This window comes from Chinchilla lanigera, unplaced genomic scaffold (genome assembly GCF_000276665.1).
Source record: "Chinchilla lanigera isolate Chin_1 unplaced genomic scaffold, ChiLan1.0 scaffold00012, whole genome shotgun sequence".
Taxonomy (NCBI): Eukaryota; Metazoa; Chordata; class Mammalia; order Rodentia; family Chinchillidae; genus Chinchilla; species Chinchilla lanigera.
In genome coordinates, this window is record NW_004955413.1 from 12013555 (window position 1) to 12036287 (window position 22733).

Sequence of the window (22733 nt, forward strand, 5' to 3'; positions counted from 1 at the left end):
TGACCATAAAAGATACATGTTTTGAATGAACTCAGGTCATGAAGGCAGCCACTAGAACACAACTGAAGACTTTTATGAAAGGATTTCTAGAATTGCTTCAGAAAGTGGCAAGAACGCCATGATAAGTTGATAAGTTGGAAGTGAGTATTTCAAGAAGAATTAATGGCAATGCATCTTTTATTGTAATAAATTTTTTAAAAGTTTAAATATGCCCCGTATTTTCTCATCACACCTCTTATGATAACTGCTTACCCTGTCATTTCGGCACATTATCAAATACAAAACAAAAATGAGAGGATAGTTGACTCCTCCTAAACTGCCACACTTACAGATATTCACAATATACAAGCACACCTAGAAATGTGCACCTAAGCTGCTTTTCCTTCTCTTTTTTACATTTTTTATTATAAGGCTCTTTCAGTCCTCCTCTAAGGTATGGTAATTTCTGTAGATTATTCATGCCTTCCTTAAAAATTTTCTTCTCGATCCTCTGCTAAGATAGATTATAACACCAGTGTTTTAGTAGCGACCTTCACCTCCCTCTCAAAACTACAGTCATCTTCACCCTTTTGGTCACAATTAGATTTAGAAATATTATTAGCTTTATAATTATAGCATAAAAATTGATTTGGTATGATTGCTTTGAAATATAAATGTCAGTGCAATATTATTATTCCAATTGATAAAATTCTTCCCATCAAGGAAGTGCATTTTCAAAATATGGGATTAATGGTTTTATAGATTTTACACTGCATCTGAAATAACTGTCTCCATATTTTTCATAATTATAACTTGCAGTCACTCTTTAAGGTATCCTTACATGGACCCTATATGTGACTCAGAGTAGACTATAAATTTTGCTTTGCATTTTTAATTTGAAAGGAAGTAAAGAAGGAAGGAAGGGAAGGACTAGCAGAAAGCGTCTCCATTTAGCAAACGATATGTCTTGCTTTAGCTATAAATCACATTGGAGTTGCATTCTTAGTTTTTGCTGAACTAAAATGGATCCTCCATGCAAGATGCTTCTTCTTTAAATTATAATTATTCAAGAACTTAGTCATGAAGACAAGCTAAGTGAATAGATGATAGTGTGCCTGGAATGCTCAGGAAAAAATAGAGATTCATGTAAAAATTACTTTAGAGGGCATTACATATAAGCAAAATATAGGATAAAGTAACATAGCAATGCTGCTTAGTGTTTTTTAGTAACAGTTCAAGGCAATTTAAGGAAATGTTAACAAACAGTAATCTTTATATTACTGAAAGGATTACTACCTAAAAAATGACAATCTGCCTTCTTAATTTCAGATTTACTCTGTAACCTCTAGTTGGTGTCCAATAATAAATATCCACTCAAGCAGATAATTTTGTGATGTAAAAAGTGTACCTCTTAACAGTTAATGCTTATTTTTTTTACCCATTTTGCATGCTTATATCTGGTATTCTGGAACAACTACTTTGAAGATAACAATATGCAATATAACAACCATTATTGATTTCCTATCATCTTGTTTTGAAATACTGTACTGTTTTCAATGCTTTTTAAAATTTTTTATTCTCTTTGAAAGAAAAAAAACTGTACCTCCTAATATAATATTCTTACTTGGCTCTCTTTAAAACTATGTAAGAGTAAAAGGTTTTCATAAAATAGATGTCTTAGGAGTTATCTGGGGAAAATAGATAGTAATAGGAAAAGAGTCTCCATGTGAAAGCACAGCTGACCTGTAGTGTGTTTCACTGCTTTTCAAGTGTGCCAGGTGATGCACTTTGACAGTTGGACCATGCTATTCACCTGAGAGTTGTCAATCATTCTCGTTTGGAAAGACACAGAATTTATAAATTGTCAACACATCTTTCAGGTGAGAAACCAGTGTTTATTAAGAAGAGAAACTAAAACAAATGCTCAAATAAACTGGAAATCAAAATGCTGCCTGGGTAGGATATGTTCCTATCCTAACATATTCCATACAATGTACAATTCCTATGCTGTAAAAATTGGAATATGTGAGACATAGGGGTGAACTGAGTGACTCTTACTGTGCTTTTCAAGTGGACTTCAGTCTAGAGATTAATGATTTGAAGGGATTTTTCCTTTGCAATCCATATAAAGTAAATTATTTGTCATTGAGAAGCCCCCATAAATATAGCTATGTAACACCAAAACTGCTGACAGCCTTGTAGGCTGTTTCAGTAGTGGAAGCTGGGATTCAACACAGTGCACTACATTAGTGTAGGTCCCTGGAGGACAGAGTTAGATTCATTGGCAAGGGCACCTTAAGAGCTCTTTGACTCCTCATTAAGCCTTTCATAGGGATTCTACTTCTCCGAGCCTCCCATTACTTCTCTTTCTAGAGAAGTTCTATATGATGTGAACCTATGCTAGGTAAGGATACATTTTTACATATTTAGGAATACATTGTTGTTCTTCATTGAAAACAAAGCAAGTCTCTTACAGGCTTAACAAAAATCTTCCAGTTTTTCTATCAGTAACCACCTATTATTATTCTCGTAAGAAATAAAGAACTTTGTTGGTTTTTTTTTTTTTTTTTTTTGGTTTTTTTCCGGTACCAGGAATTGAACTCATGACATCGTGCTTGCCAGGCAGGCACTGTGCCGCTGAGCTAAATCCCCAGCCCCAGAAATAAAGAACTCTGATTTACAAAGATTCATTTTTAAATGCTTGTGTTAGAGCACGTAAGAGGGTCTATTCTGTCTATGTTTATCTTTTCACTGTGCAAAGCAACTTTAGGGGAAAGTACTTGTTGATAATAATCTCAGTTTCCTTTATCAAACAGTATAGTTGTGATAATGACACCAGAAAAAATATGTTAAAGCAATTGTTGACAAATAAATAGCTATATGCACTATCGTTACCTATGGCCGTTTTTGTTGATTAAGGATCTTAATAGCAAAAAGTGATTTACCATCTGTTGGAAATACTGCACTGGAAAAACCAGTCCTAGGAAGCACACAATATGCTGTATGGGAGATAACCCCACACTGCTGATGATATGGCACTAGAATTCTTCAGAGAAGTCTCCAGTAGGAGAATTCACAAGACTGCTATTAAATGCAATAAAAACAAATGAAACTACTTTATCCTGCAATAAATGTATTGAATATTTCACTCTGGAGAGGAAATTTTTGGTTATTAGGAAATAATACTTTTAGTTCGTAGGTCACCTCAGCTCAGTGTTGCTAATAGAATATTAAGAGTGCTCATTGCTAATGCTTTACTGGGCAGTGCTTTACTTGCTGTTTAATGTTTCTGTTCCCCCAAAGTGGTCCGTGTATGCATCTTTCTAAGAGCACAAAGAGCTGAGGAAATTGTGGTAGAAGGGATAAGAATATTTTTTAAAACATCACAAAATATGGCTATTTAAAAGTATGTATTATTGTGAAAGTTCTTCCTGCATTTACAAGATGAATGTATCACCAAATTATTCCTATCTGGTATGATTGATACATTGTGTCAACTTGAGAAGTCTAGAAGCTTAACGATTTCAGCAGCTCTACACCCTAGGGTGTAAAGGACATGTCCTTACCTTTAGAATGTTGTTTATTGTGTCAGCTTGAGCAGTTTAGAAGTTTAACTAAGTGATTCAGCAGAGGCCCAGGGTCCTTACTTTGTAAACATCCTGAACTTCTGCAAGAGGAGGGCATGGAGATCATGTGAGTGCTACGCCCACCACAGGGCAGGTAACCTGCATACAAGGGAGGAAAAGAGGCTTGTCCTCTCCCTTTTTGCTCTTGCTGCTTTTGCTGTCTTACACTGCCATGAACAATGGCCCCTCTGCTATGTGCTACTCTGCCTTGGAGACAGCTGATTATGGACTAAAACCTCCACAAACTGTGAGCGAAACAAACCTTTCCTTCCTTAATTTTGAGGTTGGGTATTTTGTCCCAGCAATGAAAAAAAAAAAAGTAACTAAGACACTACCTGATGCTGGAGGTACAGCAGGCAACCCTAATGTCATGTGTATATCTCTCTCTCTCTCACAGCATCATGTAAGTCCATAATTCACATATAGCCACTCATTTCAAAGCCAAACTGCTTATAACAGGAGGCACTGTTGTCATCTTGTGTGCATAATTATGCCACTGGCTTAAACATTTCTGTAGTTCTAGAAATTAGGTCTACTTTAGATCAACTCTGAGAATAAATGAGACTAGAATGCTTCCTTGAGAAGCTTTCAAAATAAAACTGAAAGTATATCCAGCTAAAGGCTCTATACAACCAGTCCTAAGCATAAAATGTTCAGAAAGTCCACAAGTCTAAAACCCCCCAGAGAGAGAAGCAGCCAACATTTGCCAAGAGGAAGGAAAGGTCCAGGCCAACCGAGGGCTGACATAGGGCCCCTAATGTGAGATTTGGGGGAAGAACAAGGTGGAACGGAGGAAGCTTCTGAAAGAAGTCACTGAAGTGAATCTTCTCGCACAAATTCCAGCCATCATTCTATATTTTATGTGTATGGACATTAGTACGTAAATGCTCATGTAAATAAGCTCAGTCTAAAACTTTCTTAGTGGATTAGTTTTTGGCAAAAGACTGAGTAAACACTGCCTTGTTTGTTTGTTTGTTTTCAGGCCACGATCCCTTAGCTGTGTCCCTGAGACAAAGCTCGTGCCTGAACTCCTCCTACATGGATGACCAAGATGACCTTTCCTGTCTCCTGGTACCAAACATGCCTTAAGGATAAACAGGAAGTTGGTTACTTGAAGTCTGCAGTAAGGCTACTTATATACTAATAAGAAATTGCTTATATCCCAATTGTGCTCGCTTCACTTTGTTTTGACAGACTCATCTTTCAAAACTACACGTAACAAAAAGGGCAGTAAGAAGTGTGAGATCACACAGCACGGAAGTCTTTGCTTGTGACTCTACAGTATCTTGCTTTAATTATTCACGGATGCTTTTTAGAAAATATGTACCTTTTTATAAATGTATATAAAATATTGTGACTTTTTCCCCCTCTATACTCAGCTTTAGGTAAGGACAGACTTTGGTAAAGGGCAGTCTTAAACTTACATGAATTCTTACTTTCAAGTGAAAATGTATGTAAATGTTATTTATTTCTAGACTAGTATGGGAAGGAGACAATTAAAGAGGGTTGTCTGGGATGAGGGGGAATGACTTGTTCATTACACACACACACACACACACACACACACACACACACACAGGCACACCACTCCATCGCTACTACCACAAGTACCCAAGTGTTACTGTTCCTTTATAATAGGGCACAGGTGGAATGGTTACGTGGGGGCCAGGATGTGACCCCCAGACTGAGCAAGAGGAATCGTTGGCGAACCCCACAGAACTCCTGACTGCGGGAAGGTGGAAGTGAGCCTGGGCTGCGGGCTGTCCAGCAATAAAAGGCTAGGCGCGGACCCTGGTGGGAGGGCTGGGAGGCTGCAGTCACTTTGTGACTCCGCAGCCCGGCATGAACGCCCCGGTTGCTAGAGGACCACGGCCGGCTGGAGGCAGGGCCCCCGCCTTTCGCTCACCACGCGGACCTCGCGCCTCCCCTGGCAGCGGGTGGCTGAGGCAGCAGAGCCTCGCCCACTCCAATCCCCACCCTCTCCATCCTTAGCAGTTAAAGAACAGCCGTGCCTGGCACGTTCTAGGAGGACTCGGGACGCAGAAGAGGAAAGGAAGCGGGCACAGGCGGACTGGGAGGGCAGCATGCGCCCGCCGGGAGCCGCCTCGGCTGCGCCCACCGTCTGAGCTGCTGCCCCAGCTCGCCATTGTGAGGACCCCGGCCGCGCAGCGGAGCCTCCGGGTCCCGTCCGCGCCGCGATGGGGCACCTGCCCACGAGGACGCGCGGTGGCCGTCTCCTGCCTCTGCTCTGGCTCTTTGTGCTGCTCAAGGTAGGGGATCCCCCCGCGCTCGTGCCCCGGCGGTCCCGCGGACGGCCGCTCTCTGGCGCCCGGGAAGCCTGCGGTGCAGCGGGGCGCACGCTTTGTTGTCCTGGGAGTGCGCGTTCCGGTTCGTGCTGAGGGATGCGGCCGAGCAGAAGGGAAGTTTGCTTCCTCTGCTTTCTCTCTTTGTGCTCCGTTACCGCCGTGATACCCATATGAAAGGTGGGCTTGCTGGACGGTGCTTTCTTAAACGAAATGAGGTCACTTTCCTTCTGGTCTTCGCAGCGCCCCAGCGCCGTAACCTTTCTATCGCCCTCCCCCGAAAGAGTGCGAGGCTGCTTTGTCTTAATTTACCTTCCGCTGGAAATGCCCTCGAGGGGCTGAGATCCCGGGTCACTCATGGACGGCAGGATGGGTCCAGGCGATGATTTCCCTTGAATGGGGAAGGAGCTTGAGCCCGGCGGTCCCCACCCCCGCACCCCACCGCCGCCGTCTTACCTCCACCCTGGGAATTCCTTGTAAAAAGTGTGCAGACTTTCTTCACGCTATTTACAGTGGCTACTACTTCTAATTTTATTAATGGTAGAAACAAATGTGTAATTTACTTTTTCCCGGTCTTCTTTGGAAGGCAGGGTTTTACTTTGGGGAAGCAGGGAAAAGAATAGCGTGCTTTGAATAAATAAATCGTAGCTTGACACATTTATCATGTGTAATTTGGCGGGGGGGGGACCCAGCTAAATGTTTGCTTGAACGTGGTGTGAAGTTACGAAGCCATTAACTGTCATTCAGGACTTCAGTGGGTCTGCCTAAGCTCTGTCGTTTGTCCTTTCTTTCTCTCCTTTTGGAAACTCCAGATTGTCGACAGGTGACCAGGAGCTAGCCTTTCAGCACCATTGCGCGATCTCCTCCAAAAATGGATGAAACATTAATGGTTGCAAATGCTTTCATATTAAGGAGTCACTTTTTGCTTGCATGCACCATTAATTATGAATGCCTGACAAGGATGTAGTGGAACAGCACCAAAGAATTAAGAACAGCATTAATTTTCTATACTCTATAGCTTCATTTATCTTCATGGAATGTAGGGAAGAGTATTTCAAGGCACAATACCAAGAAAATCCAAATAAAATTGCAAATTCCATTTAATATGTTTTAAGGATTTTGTTAAGTTGTAGATAATCATTTTATCTTAAAACCTTACAAATAGCAAGTTCAGTCGTGTTTTCCCTCTAGGGGTTGTTCTTTAGTACACATCACAAATGTATTAGGATTGCTAAGTTTTTTTTAAAAAAATTTTTCTATATATCAAACTGCTACCAATGTTCAATCTATACATGAAATTATTAATTATTATTAATTAACTATTAATTGGTATTCATTATGAAATTAAATGAGAAAGTGAGCCACTATAGCTTACTGAGTAACTAGTGAGCCACTACAGCTTACTTACATATCCACTGTATAACGCTGGATCCAGACCTAACCTCTGGAACAGCGGCAGGTTTTTGTTTGAGTTCTGCAGAATGGATAAGAACTCCAGAAATAAGTACAATTGGTTTTGGAGTAGAGCTTGTGTGCTGCAAATAAAATGTAAAAAAAATACACCTAAACTTTGAAATCAAGATGCAATAATGGAATGAGAAAACCCAGGCAGCTATGGCATAATGAACATCTTAGCAACTGTAATAAAAGTTAACCCTGATTCACATTGCAACAGCAAGCAGCAACAGCCAGGATTTGGAGCAGATTTCTTTTATGTCCACAAGCACTGATTGGGCTCATTCCCAGAATATCAGGGCCTGATCTCTGGTGGTCTAGAACTTATATTGGATAAGCAGGAAGTACAGAGTCAGAATGGTCTGTCAATTGGGGATTGGTTGATACAATATGCATCACTGTGACCAGCTATGTAACGGTGACCAGCCATTTCTAAGAGACAGGAGAAATCAGATCTGGAAGAGGAACTGTTACCTGGGCAGCTAACAAACTGAAGTATACTGGCTTGGGGGGGGTATTTTCTGCTACAACATGAGTATATTTCCTGAAGTTTTAAGGTAGATATCAATTATGGTAAACTGCATAATATACTAAGTCTATCAACAGAGCTTGACATCTAAAGAAGTTACTGTAACAAGACAATTTTGTAAGGAAAGCTATTACTCTATGTAAGTGCAATATTGCTATCATCTTAATATAAAATATACAGGAATGATACATTTACATATAAATATACCAAATACCCACTATGTGCCGTCTTTAAGGTATTTCATGTTATTTAATTTAGTCTTATTTTGTTACACTTGCCAAGTGGTGTTCAAAGTGGTAAATTTCACACATAGTATAACATCTTACATTTTAGAAGGTATTATATTACATGATGCATTGAACGTATAGTATAATCTTTTCATAATTTAGAAATACTTTGGATTACAAATCTCCTGAAAAAGTGCTAGTCAAACAGACCTAACTATCCAGGTGGTGACATGCACATGAAAAATTTACAGTATTAAACACCATATTCTCAACTGAATCTCAGTGCTAAAACCTAAAGAAGTGCACATGTGCTGAGTTAGAAACAAGCTATTTCTCAAACTCCTGCTCAGAAATATCCATAGTTTTCATTATGGCCCACAATGTTTTCATATGGATATCCCACACTGGATTCCTAAGGACTGTCAGTCAAAGAAATCCTATTCTGGGCTTGATTTATAGTTTTACATTTTCCATGACTCAGAAATGAGCAGCTGGATATAAGAAGTGAGAAAGTGGGAATGTTTAAGTCTGTGAATGTGAATAGAGCTAGTTTTACTGAGGGAACCTACATGTCATTGACATGGAAGTCTTGGTGCATCATTGCTCATTCATGGTTTAGTTATAGCATATTTAATCATCTGAGATGATCTAATATTATCCACTGCACATTATGAGGCTAATAATCAAAGTTGTACAAACACCATCATGGTGAAGAAAAATATTTAATTTCATTTCAATATTGATGGTGTATATATAAAATAAGAAACCAAAATGGAACCCTATGAAATGGGAGCCTAGCGATCTCAAAGTCTTCCATCTGGGAATGCAAGTGGAGTACCTATCTAGTGAGTCTTTCTCTTGTGCATTTTCCCATAATTCCCAGTGAAAACAGTGTAACCTCCTTCACCTGTCCCATCCTTACTGACCTCTTCCTGAAAATGGCTTCCTGCCTCAATTTACTCAATACCAATACTTTTCAACCAAGGTGGGAGTTGTAAATTATGACATCATTGAAATATGAAGTCTGCCTTTTCTGAAATGTTAACTACTAATGATTAACTGGAATGTTCACCAAATTGATAAGTTTGGATGGCATTTCTTTCTTTCTTTCCTTCTTTCTTTCTTTCTTTCTTTCTTTCTTTCTTTCTTTCTTTCTTTTTTTCCCTTTCTTTCTTTCTTGATCTTCTCTCTGTATTTCCTTATTTCAAATCTTACTGAGAGGAGCTGGGGATTTAGCTCAGCGGCAAAGCACCTGCCTGGCAAGCGCAAGGTCATGAGTTTGGTTCCCGGTACCGGAGAAAAACCAAAAACAAACAAACAAAAAAAACTTGCTGAGATGTCATCCAAGAACATTAACTTTGAAAAGGGTCTTAACATTGTATTTTTGAAAGAGGCTCATGTTCAATTCTATAAAGCATCAATGTTACGATCTGGTCATATTGCTCTTTTCCTGGGTGAAATATGCACTTTTATGGTCTGTCTTTTTTCCACTTCCCTGGGTTTCTTTCTTCTGTGTGTATGTTGGGGTGGGGGAGGAGGAAGGTCTCTCTGTCCTTTACAACATTACAATTCTAGACTCAACAGCACTGGCAGATAACCATCATCATCCTCTCCCTTTTCTGGAGGAACTGAGACCATCTTCCTCCCAGTGAAGTTTGCTGTCCTTAACTCCAGGTCAACTCACTCCTTTCATAACTGACATTTATCAAACTTTTAGAGGAACCCTTTTACCTGTGACAATCCCAGGGATTTGAAGAAGTTTCACTGACTGTGCTTTTACTACTGATTTGGTGATGATACTTTCCATTGTGAGCACGTGTCTGCTTTAGTGTTTTGCTGTGTGAAAGACCGTTGTCTTGTGAAAAAAGAAATCACATGTCTGCCATGCTTTTGCCCCAAAGAACATGCTGGTCCATCTGGATAAGTGATTAAAGACAACATAAAATTTGCACTTCAAAACGTATTACTGTTTCTAGTGTCTCAATATACAACTTAAAAGTATTTCAATGTGCAATATATTGACTCCCAAGTCTTGGGTATAAAATTCCAACTTGAGTTTTGAGGGTTTGCAAAGGATCTGTAGTGTTGGATAAAGTTGGTGCACCTGAATAAAGCATTGTGATTAGCAGCAGAATGGAACAATAAAAGACTTGACAATAATGACCACAAATATGTTTTTTAATTTTCTGCCAGTTTACTGGATTCAGGTACAATGTTTGAGTGATGTCACATTCTCAGAAACATAGCCCAGTGCAATGATGAGCATTACCGTAAAGCACTTAGTGTTTTCATTTAATTACTCCAACTATGTCATAAGTATTTTTGAAGTAAAGAAATGTCTATTGTAATTTTATGTCTTCTATTGTACCTAGTGTCTGGCGTCAGAAATACATTAAAAATTTAACAAATACAATGAAAATGTTCTGTATTATATAAAGAGCTGTTGACTGTGAAATATTGTAATATTGACTTGTGAACATATCTTTAAGGAAAACATGACAGAACTCATTATGTGAGTGAAATAATCATAATGACGATGTACCCATTATACTATAAATAGTAAAAAATTTGCCAGTTAATCATCATTTGCATCTTTTTAAGACCACATATGAAAATACTAACGTGCTTTGCCCCACAAAATGTAATGCTTCTAATTGCTCATTTATTCATCGATGATGCATTGCCAGCCATTTGATGTCACCAAGTAAAAAGTAGCCATTGACATCTTAGGGGAAATGATTCCCTTACTAGGTATGTAACCTACAACTTCAGTCAGTATCCAAATATGCAGCAATATTGTTGGTGTCTCTTTCACATCACCACTCTAAGTCCACTGTCTCCCAGAACTGAACATGACTTCTGCATTCCTAGTGGTAGAAGACCTTCTAATTTTTCCCAGAAATTTTCCTCAAGACACAACTATTTTCTGTAATCCAGTGTCGGCTATACCTAGGCAGATGTTTAATCTAGAATCATAATCTGGATGTGGCTATACCCAGGCTGATGTTTAATCCAGAGTCATAATCCTGTGGCTTGAAGAACTTTCTGTAGTACCCTAAGAAACCCATTGATTTCAACATTTTCTGCTGAAACAAGTGAGAACGTCTTTGTGCAAAACTGTCATTGATTTCAAGAGCCAAAACGAGGTGAATGTGGCTCACGTAATTAAACAAGAGCGCAGATGGGGTCAAATGAGGCATGGCAGGACATAACTCAACTTGTTACCTCCTGCGTAACCCCTCCAGAGGGTTCCACATGGCTTCCCCTAGCCACTAAGAAGAGAGTGTGCAAAAACTTTAAACACCTCTTATGTAATCTGTGGTCACTAATTCCTCCCAGGACTTTTCTTTCCTATGCTTATCCAAGAGCTCCAGAAGACCGATCTTAACATTTTCCCTCATGGCCTGTGGTAATTTCAAGTTCATTTCTGTAAGTTGAACCACATCTTTCTTATTCCTAGTCAAACAATCATCCTCAACACGTTTAGAATCTAGTTCTCCACCAAAGATTTTTTCTTTCATTCGACACTGCAGTTCCTTAAAAATCAGCTCCTTTTTCTTCTATATTCTAAAACCAAACAAACAGAGGATGTTTAAGACAAGGTTAAAGAGACTTCTTGATAAAAGTTTTGCCTCTCCTTTGTATCGTGACAGAAAAGGGAACGATTCACCATTTGAATCTTACATACACTATTACGAACTGATTTTCGACTCCTACATTGTAGATAAGTAACATTCCTACATCCTAAATTTGTTAGTTAAGAAACTTACAAATTTAAAGACAGGTTCACTTAGGTTTAATTGACTTTTAGGTAGGACTATTTTGTTAGAAACCTCTCATAAAATCAAGATGAAAGAGAAAAGTGATACATGGAAAATAATCCAGAAGCAGAAAAACAAAATTGGAACTAGGACTTCAAGCTTGAGAGTTGTATTATAAATTATACATATATGATAATTTCTGTAAGAAAATGAATACAAGGAAATTTAAGAAAATAAAATTTTGATGAAAACCAATATGCTGCCATATTTCTATTGGTTTCCAAAGAATTGTGTTTCTTATCAAATTTGGTTTTTCATTCTTCCTAAAGAGAAATGCTGTGCAGTTGATTTTTTTCTGACAAAACCATTCCTTATCTAAATCTAAATTAAAACCAAATGAACCTATCTTGGGGCTGGGGATTTAGCTCAGCGGCAAAGTGCCTGCCTGGCAAGCGCAAGGTCGTGAGTTCAGTTCCCGGTACCGGAGAAAAACCAAAAAAAAAAAAAAAAACACCAAATGAACCTATCTTTAAATTTCATGCCTTTATTAGTAAATTTAGATATAAGACCGCTATTTATCTAAAATATGGGGTCCAAAATCAGTTCATAATAATATCTATATAAGATTCAAATAATGAATCTTTTCTTTTATGCATTGTCTCATTTAGCTGTTTTCAGATAATTCACATTTGCTTTGTTTTGTTCTACTTTTGTCCTTCTGACCACTGATTTGTTTTAAAGTTAGTGATTTGTGCATGGGTAAGAAAATATTACCATGAATCTACCATGCCTTTCATACTGTTCCTTCGTTATTACCCCATATCAACCAAATTAAGTGCAGAGAAATTTCTGTCCTTGGTTCTCTTTACCCTGAACCATACCAGAGGCCAAATATGGGATGGTGTCCTGACCCACCTTGTCATTGCCTCTTGATTGTATGCCCAGGAGTTAATGACCGGCATGTAAATTAATTGTTGGAAAATTCCAAATTCCAGATTCTAGAAAATTCCAAAGTATCCTTTGAATTTTGGTCCTATCTGAAGCTTAGTCCCTAACTCCTTGTACTTAATTTCTAAATTTGGGTTATTATTCTGATTAACTGTAGCATTTCTGCCTTTGGAACCTGGCCTTAATTTCTATCTAATTTCTCCTTATTTAGTTTACTTGAAAGAGCATCCTATAAAAAAATTGGGGCTGACTAATCTTTTCTCAAAACCCAAGATAGCAACATTGAGAAATTACTATTTTTCCTCAATATGGAGTCTGTCTTTTGGATTCTAGGATAATGATTAATTGCCTACTACAAGTTAGTCGATCAAACATTTATTGAGCATCTGTTATACACCAGGAATTAAACTAAATGTTGCAGGCACAGGAATGGATAACATTCAGTTGAATCCTGGTGATAACAAAGTGGGAACATAGTCACAGGAAAAGAAAAGTATTACAGTGTAGTTAAGAGGCCGGGTGTGGTGGTGCACGCCTATAATCCCAGCACTTGGGAGCTGAGGCAGGAGGATTGCTGTGAGTTCAAGGCCAACCTGGGCTACAAAGTGAGCTGGAAGCCAGCCTGAACTGCATAGCGAGACCTGTCTCAAATAAATAAATAAATAAATGTGTTTAGATTTTTAAGTACAGGAAAATATATAAGGATTTTAGAAGAAAGACACTTAACTATCTAGTGGTTTAGGGTGACACATGAATTCTACTCTAAAGCATAAGTATTTTATTTTGTAGCATGGACAGCAAGTTCAACCAGCTGATTAACTTTAATGCCATCACTAATATGTTAGTATATATGCCCCAGGAGCCTGGATTATCAAGATTTTTAAGTGACTAAAATACAGAAAAAAAAGTTTTAAAAATACCATCACTAAATAATTTGGTATTTCATCAATGAGTTGAAAATTATTACATGATCTTATAATATACCAATCTAGTACCATAGTCTGTTATAGTAATGATAAAATACTCAAGTTTAAGTCAACTGTAATTTTTTCTACAGCTTTATTTCTAAGTCGGAGCCAGAAATACAGAGAAATTGGCATGAAATTACTTATTCTTTCACATACATGACTGAAAGAAAATTTTCTCACTACTTCATGAGTTTATGATAAGGAGAATTCAATCTGGAGAGTATATGAGTAATAGTAATAATTCATTGATGAGTGATTATTTTATTAAATTTATTAATTTTCTTTAACATGAAACCAACATTTCCAGAAATGCCAGAGAATATATTTACATAAGTCTCTTTCTGTCCCTGGAGTGCCTTCATTAGGATTAATCTAATTATCATATACCATTTTTTCTCTAAGATAAACTAGAAATTTCTACCTTAAATCAAGTTGTTGATTAATAAAGTAGCTTCTAGTAACATTGCTATGGTGTTTCAATTTACTTGGACGTTTATGGAGAACTAAATTTTAATCATAAAAACTAGAGTGTTCTTACGAAGTACCACAAAGTTGTATTTATCAGTGCCAATATCAACAACAGAAAAAAAATACATTTTATTTGAATATATGTAAAATTCTTAGACTTTCTTTAGCAGCAAAAACTGGTTTCTAAAGTTTCTGAATCTTAAATTGATTAATCAGGTGAATAATGAGAGGCTAAGGGAATTGTACATTGCCTGTAATGAATTAAACATTGAGTCATGAGATTCTCCTTCAAAGGATTATAGGAAAAACAGGTTACTACGCATTGAAATGCACTGGTATAATAGTGTTATTTACATATAAATATATGATGAAATATGGCCAAGTTTATTTTGAATTATCATAGGGAATTTTCTGTGCAATTTTCTCTAACCACATTATACTTTTTAATTACTGTCTCAGAAGTGACTATAGGCCTCAGTCAGAATGGTTAGATTCTTGGGATTTGTAATATGGAAATTCTCATATGGTCATAGCCTTGGTAAAATGATTGCAAGGGCTGAGAATTAAATACTTTGGATTCATTCTGAAAACCACACTTAGGAGGTTTTGTTTTGCTTTATTTTGTTTTGTTTTTAATTAGCAAAATCTGCTCAAACTCAGCCACCCTTTGGGGACCCAAGGTTGCATCTTTAGATTCTGTTTTTATATATTTTCTACTAATAAGAAACAGCTGTGTTTTAAAACCTTGTTTTTTCACTTGTATACAATTACCCTGCTAGTTTCAATTGCTTGATTGATGCAGCGTCTTTCTTTCTGAAGGTTAATTGAGCGCCCAATAGGAATCTTTCTATTGAAATTCTTGTTGCTATGCTTGAGGCCTTCAATTAGCCTTTCTGGTCTGTGGCTTCTTGTGGTTCTGAAGAAGGAAACTCTTAGTTGAAATCTAATAAGTCTGAGTCAGATGTGCTTCTTCTTATACAATAATTTCATAATAACATATTAAGATTTGGGAAACTAATGTATGTTGACCATGTTAAAAGTATACAATGCAACAGACAGAAAAAGAAGAAAGTAGTCATTCCTAAAGACTCCACTGCAAAAGAAATTATCTTCCGGAGACAAATATCCCCAAACGCTTTTCTGGATCTGTCCATCTGAGTCTGCAAATTTTTAAAAACTATCAAACTGCCCTACTAGACATGCTCTTTTCACATAAGGGTACTATTTTTTTCAAGATCTGAGCATTTTCAATTTTCTATATTTTATGACATTGTATAAGTCTTTAAGTCAGTTGAATGCATTTCCAACATGAATTTTTATCAATTAAGGACATAGATAATTGTCAATATTGATAATAACCATGAATGATATACAGGAAGTGGTTGAACAAGATGATCTTCACCTACACGTGTACCATCCATTAGTGTGAATAGTTACGAATGAGTCACATAGAAAAACTTTAAGATACTGCCTTGACCTGCAGTTATTTATTTTCACAGCCAAATACTATGCATAAGAAAAGAGAGAATATAGGTTTTCTAACTTTAAGAAAATAACATAGGACTGAATTCCAGCTGTGCTCCTGGCTAGCTGTGAGCTACCTGGCATTATACTGAGCTCCTCGTGAAAGATGTTTACAGTGGCTGCCTCCGGGGGCCAAGTCAACCTTCTCTCCATCCTCAGTCTGCTTTCCTGCTATCCAGGGAAGAAAATTCCTTTCACTTTTTGACCCAGATGGTTTGAAGGAGAAATAGTGTCCTTCCACTCAACCTCAATGTCCTAATCAGAGTAATCAGCCAAGGGATGACAACCTAAGTTAAGCTCATTTGTGGACCTCACCCCTTTGAGCACCGTCTTGGAGACTAGCATGTGATCTAAGCCAGAACAATTAGCTTCTAGCCTTACAATTCTTTTCAAACTGCCAGTGGTTGTGGAGCTATGACATGAACTCAGACATACTGATCTTGGAAGTTGTCCTCAACTGTCATACTAACAGGAACAAACATTATAGTAGAAAAAAAGGAGGCAAGCACAGTAGAGACATCAGCTGCATTACCCTTCCTTGAAAGAAGACAACCTCATTTCTCAGAGGCACTCAACAGGTATGGAGAACAATTACAAAGCAGCAATCTACTAAAATTCAATCCCATAAGAGCTCAACTGACATAACCGTGATGTTTGAGGTCATTAAGTAATCTGAATCTGATATAATTCATCATTCCAACTGGGATCGTTATGCCAGGACAGCAGACACAAATCGACCTGTTCTGGGACAACCAGGACAGATGGCTCCCTTTCCTGAATATACTAACAAACATGTTTTATGCAGTAGGTAGTCATGAGCCCTTCACCCACTTCACTCATCTCTGAATATCTTTGCCTTAAACAAGAACTATCTGTGTATGAGAAATTGTATTTATCTTTCTCTAAAACTAAAATCTGTGCACAAATGTTCACAAACACTTTGCTTCAACTAGCCAAACCCTGAAATCAACCAACATGTTCTTTGTGTGTGAATGGGTAAAAAGCTGTGGTCTATCAGTAATATGTAATACTAGCTGGCAATAAGGAAAAATGAACTCCTGATATGCATTACTGAACCTTAAGAAAATTATGCTGAGTGGAAAATGCCAATCTCAAAAGGCTGCATATTATGAGCTTTCACTTACATAATATTTTAAAAATAGTTAAGTTATATGGCTGGAGAACAAATTCAGGTTTGCCTAGGATTGGGGATTGGGGAATGTTTTTTTTTTAATTTTTCCGGTTTTTTTTCCAGTACCGGGAATCAAACTCACGACCCTGTGCTTGCTAGGCAGGCACTGTGCCACTGAGCTAAATCCCCAGCCCCTGGGATTGGGGAATGTGGAGGAGGTATATGTGGCTATAAAGGGATAGGATAGAAGTGTTATAATAATAATGGGATAGCTATGTATCTTGGTCATAGTGGAAGTTACCTTAAGTTACACATGTGATAAAATTGTAAGATCTTTATATGTACACACACACAAACAAGCATATATAATTGGCAAAATCTGAATGAATTCCATGGATTTTACTAATAGCAGTTTCCTAGGTTGGATAGTTCCTTGTTTTTATAGGCGAGATATTAACTTTGAGAGAAGCAAGTTGAAGGATGCATGAATCTTCCTATACAATTTTTGAAAATTCCTATCATTTTCAAAGTCTATAATTATTTCATAGAAAAAGCTTTAAAACTATTAAGTTTATTCTATTTTCTTCTCTCTCTCTCTCTCTCTCCATATGTGTGTCTGGCACTCTGTAAAATTTTTAATTTATAGCTTTTAGCCTATAAGGACTGTCTCAGAAAGATACTAATTACACTTGCAGTGAAAGTAGAGATAGCTAAGCAAATGTGAAATAATTTCAGAAATAAACAAGATATGGAAAGAACTTAATAAACCACTAGTAGCCACAAACTCTATTATGAGGCAGGTTGTATATTGAGCTCTATTGTTAAGAAATTTATCTCATACATTCTTAAAAGGACCAAGTTTTGGGCATTCTTATTCATAATCCCCACAACACTAACAATTAAAGACACATTCTAATGATTTTTGGAAGAATCAGATAAACATGGAGTCATGGAAATTGCCATTTATATTGCAAAGGACAATATAAATTATTGATTGATGAAGCAATATTCTTCCATCCTTTCAGCAGTTTTTAAGCAGCATACCTGGAAATAATATGAAATAAATTGGAACAAAAGAGCACAAGCTTATAAGGTTTGAGTAAAATGAATAGCATGGGCAGAGGATTTATGAGGATGAGTATATGCTTAAATATTTCAGTCAACCATCAAATATGTGTGAAACTGTACATATAAGAAGAACAATGTGTTCATCCATCTTATAGTGTAACACAAAGTTATGTTTCTCAGAGGTTCATCATGCAAGTGAAAATACCATGAACATGGCCATATGTGACCTAATATTGTAAGAGAATCCCTGAAGTGGTAACCTATTAATTTGCAGATGAGTGAGAGACCTACCTATAGTCAAACAAATGCCTTTGTATTTAGATAAAGAACAGAGGACTTGGACTTCAAGGAGTATTGGTTTCATGAAGGCAGAAAAATTCACCTAACTTTTATCCAGTAGTTTATAAGGTCGATAGAATGAATTAAGGGTGACCTTTTAGATTGGAGGAACCAAGGAACAGAAGCAAGAACAGGAAAAAATAAAGGTCAGTTTGATGAACCTGAGTGACATACGGTGGATGAAGTCGAGTCCTGAGGAGTAGTTAGAAGTGAAATTGGAAGGGTAGCTTTGCCTAACCATGAGCTTCTGTTCATAACTTTCTCTTCAATGGTGCAGCACAGGCAAACATTAAAATGTACTTTAGCTCAGCAATAGTGTGCAGAAAAAAACTTATCATACCTCATTATAGCTTTAATTGCTTTTATAATTCTGAATTTGCTGTTCAATGCAAACGCTTAATTCTAAAGACGCGTGCTCTGTTTTAATTAGATAAAATAATCCTCTGTTGCTTGGGTAGTTCAATAAATTAGTCCCTAGGCCTAAACTCCCCTGGATCCTGTTGTTTATGCATTAATCTGAATGTACTCTAAGAACTAAATGGAAAATAAATGGATTTTTTAAGAGACAAACAGTAACTGTCGGCATACTTTCAAATTTGTAACCTTTGTATGTGACTAAAAATTCCCCATGGTTATTATAATAATTATGATTCATGTATATGTGCTCTTATATGTTCAGAATTTCTTCGATAGGCCATACTTTATTTAAAACTACATGTTAAAATTACTTTTTACTACTCAAAACTAAATAGATAATCTAAATCTCACTATTATACAGTCAATCTTCCATATCTGTGGATTCCAATCTATGGATTCAACCAACCAAGAGTCAAAAACATTCAGATAAAAATTTGTGTCCATACTAAACAAGTAAAGACTTTCTGTCCTTATTCCCTCAAACGATTCACTATAACAAATATTTACATGACATTTACACTGTGTTAGGCAGTGGTGTGAATGTCACATGTAGGTACTACTGCATTGCATATAAGAGGTTTCAGCATTCATGAATTTTGGTAGCTCTAGGGATCCTGGAAGCAATTTCACCCATATAAGAAGGGCCAATTGTGTGCGTCAAGGTGCTACCAATTCAACAGTTAAGCTCCTGCCAGTAGCACTGCATTTGTATATAACACACATCCCAAAGGAACCAGTCAATATGAGTAATTTGTGTTTTTTTGTTTTGTTTTGTTTTGTTTTGTTGGTTTTTCTCCGGTACCGGGAACCGAACTCACGACCTTGGGCTTGCCAGGCAGGCGCTTTGCCGCTGAGCTAAATCCCCAGCCCCAATATGAGTAATTTGAAAGGAAGTTCGATGACAAATTCTTCCTAACTATACTGTCTCACTGATAATGATGACAATGACACTGATAACTTCTGTTTCTTGAGTGGCTACTGTTTATCTCTCTACCAGGAACTTTATCTACATCATCATTCCATTCTTATATAGATCCTTATATAGTCTTGAACGTTATTATCATTATTTCAGTAATGTGGAAACTCTGGTTAGAGAAGTACTTAAGGAGTTAGAACGAACTGCTGGACTACTTGACCACAGAACCTATGCACACTGTACCAAACTGACATGGCTTCTATTCCCTCCACCCTCCTCCGTGTCTTGCTCCACATTCTAAATCTTTTTTTAAGTCCTTGGTTGGCACTCTAATTTGGAGAAAAATGAGGTGGCGGTCACTCCTGGCAACAGGTGGTTCCTGCTCAAACAAAAATCCTCTTTGCAGTTTCTTCTTTCTGTCAGTCAATCTGTCAAACACATGTTGCTAGACAAGTGATGGCGAACTTTTTAGAGCTTTCACTGATAATAAACAGCTGCTGTGTGATGCATGCCATAGGTTTGCCAAAGCCTCCTGTCAGATTCCTATCAATGAACAAATATCAGGTTTATATCTTCATTTATTACCTTCTTCAATTTAATGTATCTGATGCCTCTTCCCTTTGTTAGATAGCATGGGGCTGAATGTAAGAGAATGTGTCTATGGGGAGAATGCATGCTTTTAATTCTTGTGTAGTTGGAGTTTTTATGCTCAATATGAATATGAAGACCCAGGCAGTCTTATACTTCAGCTTTAGAGCTTTATATTTCCTAGGTTGTTGTCTTTATGCACCTTTAAGGGAGATACCACCTGGACAACAACAATTTTAACACTAATGTCTTCCTCTTGATTGCATTAGATTTGCAAATTAAACAGGTTAATGGTAACATTCTGTGTTCCTCTCAGCTCTTCTATTTAATACTCTTATCTGACAAAGTGTAAATAGGAGACATAATTAATTACTCATGACTTGCATGTCAAGTTGCATAGAAAAGCTACATCCCCAGGAGGCCCATTATTACATTTCTGACTGTTCTGTGAAATTAGTTTTGCAAAGGACAAACATACCTGAAGATAAGAGTTTGGCTTGTTTTTCTTTTCTTTTTATTTGATTTAGCAGAGTATCTGTAAAAAGATGTGGAAGAATAAAATAACATTAACTCTTAACACAATTGTAAAAAGCTTACTGCATTTGCCCAAGGGTAGTTATTTTTCCTTATTTTTCAGTTTCTGCATGACATACTAAATTCTGTTGATGAAAGTTATAAATTGGTAATGCTTTCACAGAAGAAAGGTCTTGGAATAAGACCACTGCCTCTTTAGAGTATATCCTGCCAGGAAAGCCATTAGCTAAGCATGCTGTACTATACCGTCCCCTCTGTAATCTGTCTCATGTTTGAGCTGGGAAGAGTACTACCATCACTAAAAACTAAGCCAAGTTTTTCAGCCATTTCTTCTGTCTTATCTGTCTAGAGTTGATCTGAATGAAATGAGGTCTCTGCTTAACTGGAGAGTTCCACATTTTATATATATCTCTCAAGCTGTTGCATGATAATTTTTGAAGAAACAAACGGCTTATGACAAAATGTGCTATACTATTATTAAAAGTGCATTGCCTCTGTAGATTTCTATCATTTTGAAGGAAAGAGATGGCTGGGAAGAACTTTTGAATGAACTTGTCTTCTGAGTTTTTAATATACATTTAATACAAGGTAGTATATCCTGCAGGTAAGACAAACCAAATACCTGATTTAAAATGATAGTAGGGTTGTGAGAACAGCAAGGCAATGCAAAGGAAAAACGATTCTGCCACAATCTCTCAGTCATTTCACCTCTCTGGAAAAACAGAACTCACAATCACTTCTTCCTCAAGGGATTACTGTGAGGTCTAAATGAGGTAATTTGTGAAAGCACTTTGTAAACTGTAAAGAATAATGTAAATACATGATATCTTTTTAAAAATGACTGCATAGCTCTTTCATTTACCTTGCTAGAGAGGTGTTGTCTTCCTCACATTTGTAACTGTGCATATGTGTAGTGAGTGCTGTGGAAGGATGTAATTAATGCTATAGTACATTCTTTTCTTAAAAAGTTTGCTATGGTCAAGGTAACTTTGTGTCACCTGCAGTCACAGCTGAATTACATGGGTGAAAGGAATTAATGCACAAAAGCAATAAGATTTCTGTCTAATAGCAAATGTATTCACATTAGCTCCATCGCTTACCTAGTGGCTGGGTCATTGCCCACTAAAAAAATGTTCGCCTTCCTGACGACATGTAATACTGTCAAGAATTCTATTTGTATACTGTTTATATGTACAATGACCAATCATCTTCCATATGTTATGGTCAAACATAATTCATTCATTCTCTCTATGAACATTTAGTTAAATGTCATTTGTATGCCAAATACTACTGTGCTAATTATTCACTGTTTCCTCAAGCTTCACTTGCCTGTGAGTATAGGAGGGTACCTGTTTATATTAACAACCCCAGTTACAGAGCAGTTGGTCCCACTGATACACCTGAGGCATTAACATCTTCCCTATAAAAAGCACCTTTAGGTAGTGGTCAGTATCTGGTGAAGCAGTTGCTATGGAATCCTAATTCCTCTGGGGACCACCTCTGTCTTTCCAAGCCCTATATTTTGCTACTAGACAACACCCCCAGCTCTGCCTTTGTGAATTCAAGCTCCTTTCCTGATGCACTCCAGTTTTACCCTCCCTTTGAAAACAAAAATCTTTCTTTCTAGTCAGACTTGGGTGTTATGTTTTGATTTTTCCAGTGGAGCTTCTAAACCTGCAGTTCAATCAGTTCTGTAATTCCTGTGCCACTGACTATTCAGGAGTCTCTGAATTCCCTGTAAACAAAAGTGAGAATGTATCCCTAGTCTCCCTTGCAGCACCCCTCTCCATTAACAACTGTAAAAAGTCGTTATGTAAAACATTACTTATCTTCTTCTTGTCTCCTTTGTCTACATTCTGGCAGAGTTAAATTAACTACTGGAATTTGGGAGGCTGAGGCAGGAGGATCGTTGTGAGTTCAAGACCAGTAGGGCTACAAAGTGAGCTCAAGG

The 22733-nt window shown here is 37.4% G+C and overlaps 1 protein-coding gene across 3 annotated transcripts in view; it reads left to right on the forward strand.

Annotated features, from left to right (window-relative positions):
• The first annotated feature begins 5471 nt into the window (after nucleotides 1-5471).
• Nucleotides 5472-22733, forward strand: part of Ptpro (protein tyrosine phosphatase, receptor type, O) — a 229001-nt gene continuing 211739 nt past the window's right edge. Inside the window, exon 1 of one of the 3 annotated variants that reach the window (XM_013511680.1) lies at nucleotides 5472-5875. In XM_013511680.1, the coding sequence (XP_013367134.1) occupies nucleotides 5804-5875 (72 nt within the window). In that variant the 5' untranslated portion in view covers nucleotides 5472-5803. The remainder of the gene's footprint in view (nucleotides 5876-22733) is intronic. The other 2 variants (XM_005379017.2, XM_013511681.1) reach the window with 2 other exon arrangements.